The sequence below is a fragment of the Giraffa tippelskirchi genome, chromosome 8 (assembly GCF_054371585.1).
Source record: "Giraffa tippelskirchi isolate mGirTip1 chromosome 8, T2T-mGirTip1v1.2.pri, whole genome shotgun sequence".
Taxonomy (NCBI): Eukaryota; Metazoa; Chordata; class Mammalia; order Artiodactyla; family Giraffidae; genus Giraffa; species Giraffa tippelskirchi.
In genome coordinates this window covers 142,302,855-142,316,936 of record NC_137282.1, presented here as the reverse complement: position 1 = coordinate 142,316,936, position 14,082 = coordinate 142,302,855, and the positions used below count along the sequence as shown (strand labels likewise).

The following is a 14,082-nucleotide window of genomic DNA, read 5'->3' as shown; positions in this document are numbered from 1 at the left end:
GCTCAATATCAGAATGCTGCTGCCTGCAGGAAATCCACCTGGGTTGCCTGCACCTCCTTTGCCGACACCAATTTGTCATCAACTTTCTGTCTTAGATCTATCAGCAGTGCTCATGTAGGTCTAGTCTGGCTGTCTCTGACTCACCTGTTTGTTCATCAGTAGATCAAGTGCCCTGTTAGATACAGCTCCAGAATACCAGGAGAGTTACCCAAATCCACCAGCACTCCCAGTCTGTCTTGGGAGCTGGAGGTGTATGTCCACACATACCAGGATCATGGCTCTCAGGGACCCAGTATAATTGGGAAAAGTGAATCAGGGCAGGAATCTAGAAGGTACGTGATCACTGAAGACTTGCAGGATCAACAGGAGGGCTGGGGCGGAAGGGGATGACAGGCTGAGTTACAGTCCTGGGAGTCTGAAAGGAAAAGACGTTGTAACCCCAATCCTCAGAGCCTAACTTCCTCTCCTGATCATGCTGGGGAGGCACCCAGGCTGGGGGAGAAGTTAAACCAGAGGAGGGGCAGGAATGTCTGAGGCGCAACACCACTCCAAGGCAACTCTGGCCAGTCTGCAGTCCATTCACCCGCAGGCCGCAGGCTCTGGATAAGCTGGGACCCTCAGGGGGGAAACCCAGGGAGAGGACAGTCATACCCCAGAGTAAGGTGAGTCTAAGATAAGGGAAGGGAAAATATAGTTTTGAGGTTCCCCGGGCCCTGGAGGACTCCTCTGTGCAGCCTCCGTCTTTGCTCCCCAAAGAAATGTAAACCATCCTGTTCTGCCCCCACTTCCCAGCATGGCCACCTCAGGCCCTCCTCTCCACCGGTGCTTCTGCTCCCCACCCCCCACTCCAACATATCCCAGGAATCCTCTTGAAACCAGATTGGTCTCGGTTTCCACACACTGGTCAGTGCATCTGGCTCTGGGTGAAGTCAGCAGCCCCCTCTTTGCCCTCAAACAGGAACCAGTGGTTGTAGGACAGGAAGTGCCTTAGGGGAAGTTATAGGCCCCAGACACTTCATGCCCCACTTTAGCCCCAGCAATATCTGCTCAAGGGAAGCGGCTCTCCACACCAGCCAAGCAGGGGCCCCCCTTTTCCTGAGTTGCTCTGCCAGGTGGTGCTGGACACTACCCTCCCTATTTTCCTGCCAAGCCTCAGCTCCTCCCTCAGGCCCCTCATCAGAACCTAGAGCTACCTGGTGCTGGAAAGGCTTCTATGAACCAGCTCATCAGCTTAGGGTAGGGGAAAGGTGGTAGGCTCTGGAGCTGGACAGACCTGGCCTTGAACGCCAACTCTGCCTCTTCTGGACTGGATGACCTTGTCAGGATCCAGCCTCGAGTCTCAGGTTCTTCACCAGGGAAATGGGCACCACAGTACCCTACATTGCTATGCAGATTAGCAGTGACAAACAGAAAGTGCCCCGTTCAGGGTTAATACAGAGCAAAGGCTCCTCAGCTTGGGCAATTCTTGTAACAGAGACACCCAAGTTTACGTATGAGGAACTTGGGGCACGTGATTCACCCCAGGCCATTTAGCCTGGAAGAGCTGTGCTAGGTTTCCCAACTTACAGGCTAGTCTTCAGTCCTGAAAGCATGGGGAGAAATGCTCAGGTAACCCTCTGCACAGGGAGGGTGGTGGTGCACAGGGAACGGTGGGTAAAAAGTGGTGTGTGCGGTTCGTGGGTAGGTGGCCAGGGCCTCTTGGGACCAACCAGTGCTGGGGGACAACAGACTTCATAGGGAGGCCCAGAGATGGCAGGGGTGGTGGTGGTAAGCTTCTGAAGGGTGAATGGTCTTGGGAACGAGTGAGGTAACTGGTGAGGGATGGCCAACTATGGTAGTAAGTCAACACAGTCTGGGGTGAAGAATCTCTTGAGAGAATGTTTTTTTTTTTGTCTCTAAAACTATTCGAGGGAGAAGCTGAGATTCACAGCAGACGAGGGGGATGGGGTGAACTGAAACGAGTAAAGGTCCCTCTAATATTTACCCTTTTTCCCTACAGGAAAAGCTGCTTGAAGTGAAGTTTTACCTATTTGGGGGTTTAGGGCTGGGGGTGCTCCTGCTTGTGGTCGTTCTGTCCATCTGCCTGTGTCGACTCCACAGAAGAGGTGAGCCCCACCCTCACCTCCCATTCCCCCTCATCAACCCTGACTTGTCCCATCCGTGTGAGGAAGGGGGCAGAAGTCAGACGGAGGGGGCCGGAGAGAGTCCAAAGAGAGAGGCCGTGACTTTGGCCGTGGGAACCCCAGGGAGGCTGGCAAGTGAGGAAACACCTGGTAGGGGTGGGGACAGTGAGTGAGGAGGGCTGGGAGGTGGCACCAGGGGGGTGGGGGCAGGGCCAAGCTGAGCTGCTTCTTTTCTTCCAGTGAGGAGGCTGGAGAGAAGCTGGGTGAGTCTTGGGGCAGGGAAGTGGGTGATGGGGCAACAAGAGGGGGTGGAGTTGGGGGAGCAAGAGAAAAGACAGAAACAGGAGCATGAGGGAGACAGGAAATAAGAGAGAAACAGAAAGAGGGAAATAAGGGACGAGAAAAAGAGAGGAAAGGAAAGGTGTAGCGATGGAAAGAGGAAATAAGACAAAGGAGAGAGAAGAGGAAGAAATGAGGGAGACTGGAGATGGAGTGAGAGAGAGAAATCAGAGTGAAAATGAGAGACACAGGGAAAATGAGAGAAACCAAGAGAAAAAGGAAGAGAAGGAGATTAAGAGTGATGAAGTGGGAGAAAATGAGAGAATGAGAGAGACGCGAAGAGAAAAGGACAAGATAGATTGAAAGAGAGATGAAGAGAGAGCTATAGATGGAGCACAAAGAGAGGCAATGAGGTAAAAAAAAAAAGTGGCAGTGGGGGCAGGGAGTGGCAAGAACTTAGGGAGGGGGGTGGACAGGGTAGGGAGGCTCCTGGGGACCCCGTCAGTGCCCTCTGTCTGGGCCCCAGGTCCAGGCCTCAAAACAGGAGCTCCACTATGCGTCCTTGCTGAGGCTGCCTGAACGGGAGGGACCTGACATCCGAGAAAGGGAAGGCAACAAGGAGGACCCCAGCGGGGACTATGCCTGCATTGCCAAGAACAAACCCACCTGAATACCTGCAGATGCCTCCCCCAACCCAGAGCCATCCTGTGGCTCACCCAGTAAAGATCATGGTCTCGCCACCCTCTGTGTCTCAGGCTTCTTCATCTATTTCAAGCCCCAGCTCCACAGGGCCATGATCAAAACCTAAATTACTGGGACTTCTCTGGTTGTCCAGTGCTTAAGGCTCTGGACACTTCCACTGCAGGGAGCGCATGTTCGATCCCTGGTCAGGGAACTAAGATCCCACCTGCCGAGTGGCCAAAAATAATAATAAAGTGGCCTTTCTTAAATACAAAAACAGAATTCTAAGTGATTTACCCTCCCACTCATTCTGGGGTCAGGTAGGGGGATTCATTGGGTGAGGAAGGGTGTTTGGGGACCCAAGCTCCCCTGAAGCTCAGAGAAGAGTATTTGCCTGTGGGCCATTGACAAGTAGGACTAGTCATGTCAGTTACTCCCCTCTTCTCAGGACAAAGGGCCTTAGCCTCCTGGGCAGGAGAGAGAGGTGTGCTGAGTCCCAGGATGGTGGTGGGAGGGGGCAGGATTGGTAGGAAGCTCCCTCCTTGGACCCTTCCAAGCCAGATTTAGTAGCAGGAGAGTAAGAGTTGGGAGAACCCAGAATGGGACACATTGGAGCATCTGGAGATGGAGCAGGAAATACACAAGACTCTAAGAAGGATGATGGTGGGGTAGAGAGGAATTTATTAGGGTCTCTTGAAGAACTTGGGATCACTGGGGTCTGGAATCACTCATCAGAGGCCATCCAAGGAGTGGCAGCGTGTTCCCTTGTGACAGTGGTCTGGAGGAGAGGCCACAGGGATCGCTCAGCTCTGCAGCCCTCCTCCTTTTTCTTGGTCTCTATCTCTGCCGGCTCCAGCCTTCTCACTTGCCCTCCCATCTCTACGCCCATGTGTCCCAGCTCCAACACTCACATTTGCCCTGGTAATACATGCTGCTGCCCATAGCCACCGAGAGAAAGCTGAAGGCATAGAATCCAGCCCGAAGGAGGAGGACTGTGCCAGCCGCTAGCTGAGGAGGACCTGCATGTGGGTCGGAGGTGGGGAGGGGGCAGAAGGGCTCAGGAGAGGAGGCCCTGGGTAGAAGTGTGCAGAGGCTAGGGGAGGGCAGTGGGCCTCGGGGAGGGACTCTCCACTATCAGGGAGGGGGGGCCTCCAGTCAAGGGGATACAGCTTTCTGGCACCTCACCTTCCTCCACCACCAGCAGGGTCCCATTCCCTGTTCCGACACCCAGGCCCAGCACCTCCACCCTGCATACGTAGAGTCCGGTGTCACGGCCTCGGGTGTCCCAGATGTGCAGCTCAGCCTGGTGGTCACAGAGGAAGCGGGAAGAGGGGAGAGGGGCCAGGCGGCCCTGGAACTCTGTGGTCTCATTCCTCACTTCCATCCCTGGGGCCACTTTGTCCCGGTACCATGTGACAGAACCAATGGCCAAACTCCCTTGGCTGGCATTGAAGGAACAGGGCAGGAAGGCGGGGGATCCCTCCTGGATACGGATTTCAGGGGGCTGAGACACCCAGAGAACACAAGATCCTGGGGGCAGAGAGAAGACCCAGAGGAGCGCCTTCCCAGTTACTCTAGAGAGAAAAGACCTGAGAGCTTGTGGTAGAATGTCCCCTCTGTACCCCCACCCCCAAAGGGTCCCCAGGGACAAGCACTTTAGATGTCTCATTAAACCCTTTTTACCAATCTAATTTCCTAACATTGCTTATTAAATAGTTTTTCAAATTCTTTCTCATACCAACTCTCACCCTCTCCCATCATTCTCTAGCTCCGACCACTAGTAACATTTTGCTGAAATTAAACTTGTCACAGTTAAAGTAAAGCTCATTAATGAATGTGGCTGTCTAGTTAACTAATATAATTAATTATATTATGCCAGGTATTATTTTAGTACTAATAGCATTCCACACCATACCATCTTACTACTGTTTTTTTGTTAAAGATCATTAGCTAAGTAAATCTCCAGGTGAAGCTATGGCTATAATGATGGGGATCCCTATTGAACTCAACTAAATCGATGAATTACATCAACTATTAAAATTCTGATTAAATTCTCTAGTTAATGAAATTTACCACTCATTCTTCTGTTTCAGTGATTCTTAACCTTGAGAGCTCATTGGAATCATCTGGAGTGTTTGTTAAACCAGATTCCCAGGCCCCACTCCAGGAACATTTTATTCCATGGTTCTGAATAAAATATTTCAATTTGCCCTAGGTCCCTGCTGATGCTGAAGCTGTGGGTCTGGAGTCCACACTGCATTTAGTTAATGAGTAGATCGGATAATTAAAATCAGTTTCATTAAGAAACTTAACTTAGATTTAATTAAATTCCTAAACTCCTAATTATATCTAAACCCTAGATAATAAGCCTAGTTTAATAAGCTTATTAAACTCATCGAATTAAAACTGACCCCTTAAAAAAATCTGACCCCTTCCTTCAAGCCCTTTTTACTGGTTCTTTAGACTTTATCTTGCTAGGAAGGTGGCTGGGAAGAAAAAGGCTTCCCTGGTGGCTCAGATGGTTAAAAATCTGCCTGCAATGTGGGAGACTCATGTTCAATCCTCGGGTCGGGAAGATTCCCTGGAGAAGGGAATGGCAATCCTCTCCAGTATTCTTGCCTGGAGAATCCCATGGACAGAGGAGCCTGGCGGGCTGCAGTCCATGGGGTCGCGCAGAGTGGATCGCAGCTGAGCAACTAACTTTCACTGTGAAGAAAAGAGTTCTGGTATGGAAGCTGGGGAATGACCCTCCCAGCGGGTGATATGGAGGGAACTGCAAACTGGAGGAGTCCACTGGGTTTCAGCTTTACAGAGGGACCCACTGCTTTCAGCCCCCACCCAGTCTGCTCCCCTGGGACATCTATGTCCAGCCTCCCCCATCCTTCTTCCTGCCAGCCCCACACCCATCAGGCTCCTGGGAGAAAGCCCTGTCACCTGGATGGATGGTGATAAAGACGAACAACAGCATCCGGGCCATGTCGGAGAGTGTTCCTGTTGATGAGGAGGGACATGAGCAGTGAGGTCTGGGTGGAGGAAAATGACCCACTACTTGTGACCGGGCCTTTGGTCACTGGAGTGGGGGGAGCTTCCTATGACACACAGGACTCACATATCACTTACCAAGGACTTTAACTCCCTGGGACCTCGGGCATCAAACGCATCCCTCCCTGAGGAAAGAGGACGCTGCTGACGGTGATATCTGCGTTGCTAGGAGGAGGGGGCAGAGTGGGGGCCAGTTGCATAAGTGTTTGAGGGGAAGGGTGTGGCTTAGATGGCTGGTAATGCTTAGGTGGGTGGGTGGACGGGTGAGATCAGGATGTGGTTCCCCAATCTTCTGAGGTTCAAGAAGACTAACCCTTTACCAAGAATAAGCCTCCAAGAGCTTTTCTGAGCCCAGAGCTAACCCACTTCCCCTCCCCTTGGCTCAACAGCACCCAAGTCCACCCCATTCATTCCCTCCCCTCGAGTTAGGGCCCTCCACCAGGGCTGCTCAAGAAATTCTGTAAATGAGAGGATTAGCAGAAGTCAGCTGATTGGTAGTGGTGGCAGGGAGTTGCCAGGGGGTTTGTCTGGAAGCTGTCTTTGCACAGCAATCACCCTGTTTTGCTGGTAGCTCAGATGGTAAAGAGTCTGCCTGCAATGCAGGAGACTCGGGTTTGATCTCTGGGTCAGGAAGATCCCCTGGAGAAGGAAATGGCAACCCACTCCAGTATTCTTGCCGGGAAATCACATGGACGGAGGAGCCTGGTGGGCAACACTCCATGGGGTCGCAGAGAGTCGGACACAACTGAGCAACAAACACACACACCCTGTTTCACTTAGGCTGTGTTGACTTGGGTGCAGCTGATGGAGAAGTTTGGATTCATTCAGATTCACATCTCCATTAAAGGAATACACCTCTCAAAGAGGTCCACTTGACCAAGTGTGTTCTACACAGATTTAGGTAAATTCACTCATTTTTATTATTTTATTCATTCGTTAGCTAACATTTCTTGAGAAATTACAAGGTGCGCCCACTACAGGAAATACATTTTTTACAGACACAAAGGAAAGGAGACACGTTGTGGGACTTCCCTGGTGGTACAGTGGATAGGAATCTGCCTGTCGATGCAGGGGACAAGGGTTCAATCCCTGGTCTGGGAAGATTCCACCTGCTGCAGAGCAACTACTCTAGAGCCTCCTCGCTGCAACTACTGAACCCATGTGCTGCAGCGACTAAAGGCCATGCGCCTAGACCCTGTGCTTTACAACGAGAGAAGCTGCTTCAGTGAGAAGTCTGCACACCACAACCAGAGTAGCCTTTGCTCTCCACAAGTAGAGAGAACCCTTGCACAGTAACAAAGACCCACACAGCCAAAATTACTTACTGAATTATTTTGTAAAAAGACACTTTGTGTTACACATAGGTCCAAGGTTACCCAGGGATTAGTACAAGTGTGCCACACACTTTTGTATATGTATTACACACCTACATGAGATAACACAACACATAGAAAAGAAAGATGACATTTACGAACGCTGGGTGAAATCTGCCCAGCCCTCACCACACATTTTCTCTGTGACTCCTTTTACAGTGGTCCATATTCTTTCTTTCTGACCAAGTTTCTTGCTGTTTCACAACACACTTATGGATCATGCAGTTCTCCATCTTCCACAGCAGTGATCTGGAGCTTTTATTTGGATAAGTTGTAATTTTATGGTTAAGAATGCTGACTTGGCTGTGTTCAAAACACCAGCTCCCCTACAAACTAGTTACCTAATCTTGGACAAATTATTGAACCTCTCTGAACCACCTAGGCAAGCATGAGTACCTCACAGTCTGGGAAGGACTGACTCAGCCATTCAGTCAGTGAGTGGAGTGGCAGCCTCTTCAGGGCCATCTAACCAGAGGGTGTGGAAATGAGGTGACATAGTAAGGCAAGGAATGCCCCCTGGTGGTCACAGAGCATGGGGTGGCCTGAGGCCCCAGTACAGGGCTTTTCACAACTGGGCCTTAACTGTAGCTTTTGCTCTGTTCCATACCTTGCCTTGTCCTGTCAATAACCCATCCTCACACCCAAAGGGTGAATGTGGAGCAAACTGCCTCTTCCACTCAACTGTGAGAATCCCATGGTTTGGGGAAGGAGGGAAGGTCACCACCAGTGGAGTGGGGGTGAGGGGTTGGAATGGGCAACTGGCTTGAAGATAAAACTCCATAATTCACATACTCGATCACATGGCACTACTCTATGTCTCAGGGCAATGAGGCTTAGAAGTCAAGGCAACATAAACGGGAATCATGGTTCCACTACTTACACATCTGTAAAATGGCAGTAGCTTTTGTCAGTTTCCAGACCCCACTGTAGCGGAGGGTCAGTGTATGTTATGTTAGCCTTTATTTCCCTCCCAGTCCTGGGTGAGAATGACCAGTGGTACAGTTGGGCCTGAACGCAAAGGTTTTTTGCTCTTTCCACATCTTTTTGCTACCTAAGATTTCCAATATCCCAAAATGTTGTGGATTCTGAAGACAGTACTTGGCTTTTTTTAAAGACCATCTAGAATAAATCCTGGTGTATGTGTGGATTCAAGGACCCTTTTCAATAACACTGAGAACCTCTAAAGAACTTTAACCTATGCTAATTAGCTCAGCAAACTCAAGGATGGAATTTTTCTTTTTTTAATAATTTTACTTTTGGCTGTGCTGGGTCTTTGTTGCTTTCTGCAGGCTTTCTCTTTCACTGCAGCAAGCAGTGGTTACACTTTGTTGCACTGTACAGGCTTTTCATTGTGGTGGCTTTTCTTGTTTCAGAGCACAGGTTCTAGGAGTACGGGCTTCAGTAGTTGCGGCTCGTGTGCCCTAGAGTTCGGGGCTCAGTAGTTGTGCTGTATGGGCTTAGATGCTCCACAGCATGTGGGATCTTCCCAGACCAGGGATCGCACCTGTGTATCCTCCATTGCAAAGGAGATTCTTATCCACTAAAGGAGTCTTTGAATGGCATTTTTCAAAAGAAACTTTTACCAGCTACTCGAGAAGAAAGGCAAGAAGTTGTGAAGTGGATGTATACACATCTCGTTTGATAAATCTGACAGTGGTCTGCCTTGAAGGTGGTCAGGGCCAATAAACTCCCAACTTAGAACAGGGAAAGAGGTGAAAAAAGAGAAGTTTCTGGAATCATAGCACAAGTGACCTCATTTCAGCTAGTGTTTCCTCCTCTAAGTGTTGGCAAGGGTGAGACGTGGGTAACTTCTCCAGTCAGTCAGTTCAGTTCAGTTCAGTTCAGTCACTCAGTTGTGTCTGACTCTTTGTGACCCCATGGATTGCAGCACGCCAGGCCTCCCTGTCCATCACCAACTCCCAGAGTTTACTCAAACTCATGTCCATTGAGTCGGTGATGCCCTCCAACCACCTCATCCTCTGTCGTCCCCTTCTCCTCCTGCCTTCAATCTTTCCCAGCATCAGGGTCTTTCCAAATGAGTCAGTTGTTCACATCAGGTGGCCAAAGTATTGGAGTTTCAGCTTCAGGATCAGTCCTTCCAATGAACACTCAGGACTGATTTCCTTTAGGATTGACTGGTTTGATCTCTTTGCGTCCAAGAGTCTTCTCCAACACCATAGTTCAAAAGCATCAATTCTTCAGCGCTCAGCTTTCTTTACAGTCCAACTCTCACATCCATACATGACTACTGGAAAAACCATATCCTTGACTAGACAGACCTTTGTTGGCAAAGTAGTATCTCTACTTTTTAATATGCTGTCTAGGTTGGTCATAACTTTTCTTCCAAGGAGTAAGTGTCTTTTAATTTCATGGCTGCAATCATCATCTGCAGTGATTTTGGAGCCCCCCAAAATAAAGTCTGCCACTGTTTCCATTGTTTCCCCATCTATTTGCCATGAAGTGATGGGACTGGATGCCATGATCTTAGTTTTCTGAATGCTGAGCTTGAAGCCAACTTTTTCACTCTCCTCTTTCATTTTCATCAAGAGGCTCTTTAGTTCTTCTTCACTTTCTGCCATAAGGGTGGTGTCATCTGCATAGCTGAGGTTATTGATATTTCTCCTGCAATCTTGATTCCAGCTTGTGCTTCATCCATCCCAGCGTTTCTCATGATATACTCTGCATATAAGTTAAATAAGCAGGGTGACAATCTACAGCCTTGACATACTCCTTTTCCTATTTGGAACCAGTCTGTTGTTCCATGTTGTTCCAACTTCTCCAGTCAAGTCGTTATAAATATTTTTTGACTAATTAATGGCTCCCAGGTTATACTCTCAATCTCTGACTATGACTTCTCAGAGTTTCACCCCACCTCCTTTGGCCTCTCTTTTTTTAAGAAAAATATTTACTTGGCTGCACCAGGTCTTAGTTGTGGCATACAGCATCTTTCAGTTGTGGCTCATGGGATCTTTAGTTGAGGTATGTGGGATCTAGTTCCATGACCAGGGATCCTTCCTGAGCCCCTGCATTGGGAGTACAGAGCCTTAGCCACTGGACCAGCAGGGAAGTCTCTTGCCTCTTCTTCTCTCTGTCATGGTCCAACTCTCTCACATTCACCAAGAGCAGGCCCCTGGCTCTCCAGCTTTCTCTCTATTTCAGCCTCTGCCATCTCTCTAGAAGACTTAATGTCCATGTATATGCTATTTTTATATACAGATATAAATATACACAGTGAAGTTCAGTTCAGTCGCTCAGTCTTGTCCTACTCTTTGCGACCCCATGTACTGCAGCATGCCAGGCTTCCCTGTCCACCACCAACTCCTAGAGCTTGTTTTTTCACCTCTTTTCCTGTTCTAAGTTGGGAGTTTATTGGCCCTGACCACCCTCAAGGCAGACCACTGTCAGATTTATCAAACCAGAGATATCTGTACATTCATTCCACAACTTTTTTATTCCTACTTCTTGCCTTTCTTCTTGAGTAGCTGGTAAATGTTTCTTTTGAAAAAATTCCATCCAAGGACTTCTCTGGTGGATAAGAATCTGCTTTGCAATTGAGAAGACATGGGTGCGATCCCTGGTCTGGGAAAATCCCACATGCTGTGGAGCAACAAAGTCCATGCACCACAACTACTGAGCCCCAAACTCTAGAGCCCACTACAGTAAAGTACGTAGATCTTAAGTGTAGAGTTTGATGACCTCTGGCAAAGATACGAGCCCATGTAAACATCACTGCAAATGATATACAGATCATTTCCATCACCCCAGAAAATTCTGTTATGCCCTTCTTTGGTCAATCCTTTTCCTCTCCCAGAAGTAACTACTGATTTATACTCCTATAGATTAGTTTAGTCTGTTTTTTTTAAAAAAAAAACAATACTTACTTATTTGGCTATGTCAAGTCTTCATTGTGTCATGCCAGATCTTTCTGTAGCAGCACACAGACTCTAGTTGTGGTGCACCTGCTCAGGAGTTGCTGATCGAGGGCTCCAGAGCACATGGGCTTCAGTAGTTGCAGCACACGGGCTTAGTTGCTCTGAGGCACGTGGGGGTCTTAGTTCCCTGACCAGGAATCGATCTCAAGTCCTCTGCATTGCAAGGCAAATTCTTAACCACTGGACTACCAGGGAAGTCCAAGTTTAATCTGTTCTTGAACTTCATACAAATGGAACCATATAGCATACACTCCTATTTCAGGCTTCTTCCATTCTGCATAATGCCTGTGAGACTCATCTGTTTTGATCCAGGTATGTCAGTAGTTTGTTCCTTTTTGTTGCTGAGTGGTATTTCATTTATGGATGTATCATAGCTTGTTTATCTATTTACTTGATGATGTACTAGGTTATTTCTATTTGTTGGATATTATGTGTACATCTCCTGTGAACATTCTTGCACATAACTTGCCAATTGTTTTTCAATACACCAATTTCACAGTTGCTTTGCCTTGTCTACTCCAACTATCACCTTAACTCTATATGACCTAAAGCTTGGATCTTTTCTCTGTCTTACCTCTTCTTTCTCAAGGACACAAAAGCAACCAGACCCGAGTCCCTCCCAGCTCCTGTACCCGCCACACGTGCTTTCACACCATTCTCCTGTTGGTAGACTTTTGGGTTGTTTCTCCCACTTTCATTCAAGTAACTGAGCATATACCATGGGCTTACCTAGGCAATTCTCTCAAGATGCTTCCCTGGTGGCTTAGACGGTAAAGAATCTGCCTGAAATTTGGGAGATCAGAGTTTGATCCCTGGTTTGGGAAAGTCCCTTGGAGAAAGGAATGGCACAGCCACAGTTTTAACTAATGCTATTCTCAACCTATATCTCCATCTCAATCGGCACCTTTGCCTCAGGCCTTTTTCTGAAATCTGAGTCCAGAATATCTAACTGCCCTCTAGACATCTCCCTCAGAATGTTCCACAGGCATTTCAAAATCATCAGTGTCCACCCAAACCGGGTCAGCCTTCAACATTCCCCACCTCAGTGAATGGAAACATAATCTACCCAGTCATTCAAAGCAAAATCCTGGGACATGTCCTATGCTGCCTTCTCCTTCCATTCCCCCATCCAAACAATCCCCAAGTGCTAACCACTCTGCCTCTGGGATATCTAAGGGTTTTTCTCTGTCCCTTGGTTCTCAGTTCTAGCTAAGGCCCGCATCATCTCAAGATGAAACTAGGACGTTGCTTCTCTGATGGACAGTGGGTTTCTTCTCAATATCCATTCCACGCCTCTCTCTCTGAGTATCAAGGCTCATCCATCTACTCAACTATGCCTTTACTGAGGGCCTTCCATGTGCTAGGCATCCTGTCTTCATCCTCCCTGATCTTGCTCTCACCTCTATCCTTGTCTTCATACATCTCTGTCCACAACTCTTTTTTGTCTCACCATCTTTATTAATATCACTGGTGTCTTTCCTATCTCTCTACCTACATGCTGCATCTCCTTCTGTTTTCCCATGTTTCTCCACGTGGTCCCTCCCCATCAGGACACCTCTTTCCCCTACTCCATCTCTCACCCTCTTTCTCCTTGATTTCCCTTTGAGTGGGAGAATGAGTTAAGGATGGCAAAGTGCTCACCTTTCCCTCTGGGGACTGATCACCCCACCCCCACCACCCCCACTGAGAAGCCTTTCCTAACTCTGCCACTTAGCTGGCTGGGACCACTTCTGGGTGCCCGAAGACTCTCGCGCAAGGATTCCTTTCTTTAAAAAATGAATATTAGAGGAAGACTTTAACTTACATCTGTCAGAAACTGATAAATCAAACAAGCACAGAATTACTAAAGACATGAAAGAGTGAAAACAGACAATTAACAAGCTTGATCCAATGGGACTATGTAGAATATTAGAATAATTAGAAAATATCCATGATTTTCAGGTACACAGATAGATGTTAAAAAAAAAGGAATCAAAATCATTTAGAACACAATTGCTGACCAACATCCACGACAACATAAAATAATAACAAAGAATATTTATCATGGGCTTGGAAAATTTACAACTGCATTTCTGGGACTTCCCTGGTGGTCCAGTGGTAGAGACTTCACCTTCCAGTGCAAGGGGTGTGGGACCAATCTCTGGTCAGGGAGCTAAGATCCCACATGCCTCATGGCCAAACACCAAAACATAAAGCAAAAGTAATACTGTAACAAATTCAATAAAGATTTTTAAAAAAAGGCAAACTTTCCTTTTAAAAATGCATTTTTAATATATTTATAAGCTTTAAAAACATACTTCTAAATAATCGAAATGTTAAAAGAAAATATAATGGAATTTAAAATATTTTGAATGGGAGTTCCCTGGTATTTTGAATGGAGTCCAATGGTTGGGATCCAGTGCTTTCATTGCCGGGGTAGGGATCATCCAGGAACTAGGATCACACAAGCCACAAGGCATGGACAAAAAAAAAAAATTCTTTTCAACTAAATGGCTGAAAACACTGCCTATCTAAACTGCTGTGAGATGTAGCTAAAACAATTCATGGAAGAAAGTAAATGTGAGGATTAGGAAAGAAAGTTTGAAAATCAATGAACTGAGCAGATATTTCAACAAATTAGAAAAAGTGCACAGAATAACGACCTAAAATTTA

At 47.5% G+C, this 14,082-nt stretch overlaps 2 protein-coding genes across 9 annotated transcripts in view; one reads left to right on the top strand and one right to left on the bottom strand.

Annotated features, from left to right (window-relative positions):
- The first annotated feature begins 1,148 nt into the window (after window positions 1–1,148).
- Window positions 1,149–3,360, top strand: LST1 (leukocyte specific transcript 1). Its single transcript, XM_081522795.1, has 4 exons — window positions 1,149–1,608; window positions 2,000–2,105; window positions 2,364–2,386; window positions 2,929–3,360. The coding sequence occupies exons 1-4, from the start codon at window positions 1,591–1,593 to the stop codon at window positions 3,070–3,072; spliced, it is 291 nt and encodes a 96-aa protein (XP_081378921.1). The 5' UTR covers window positions 1,149–1,590; the 3' UTR covers window positions 3,073–3,360.
- A 381-nt stretch (window positions 3,361–3,741) lies between these two features.
- The window catches only part of NCR3 (natural cytotoxicity triggering receptor 3), a 34,164-nt gene continuing 23,823 nt past the window's right edge, over window positions 3,742–14,082 (bottom strand). For 2 of the 8 annotated variants that reach the window (XM_081522777.1, XM_081522778.1), the window contains 6 exons: window positions 6,204–6,250; window positions 6,018–6,074; window positions 5,703–5,789; window positions 4,269–4,613; window positions 3,995–4,102; window positions 3,742–3,861 (listed from right to left, as the gene is read on the bottom strand). In XM_081522777.1, coding sequence (XP_081378903.1) covers window positions 3,815–3,861; window positions 3,995–4,102; window positions 4,269–4,613; window positions 5,703–5,789; window positions 6,018–6,060 — 630 coding nt within the window. In that variant the 5' untranslated portion in view covers window positions 6,061–6,074; window positions 6,204–6,250 and the 3' untranslated portion in view covers window positions 3,742–3,814. Of the gene's footprint in view, window positions 3,862–3,994; window positions 4,103–4,268; window positions 4,614–5,702; window positions 5,790–6,017; window positions 6,075–6,203; window positions 6,253–11,379; window positions 11,584–14,082 lie in introns of those variants that run through there. The other 6 variants (XM_081522779.1, XM_081522781.1, XM_081522776.1 and 3 more) reach the window with 5 other exon arrangements.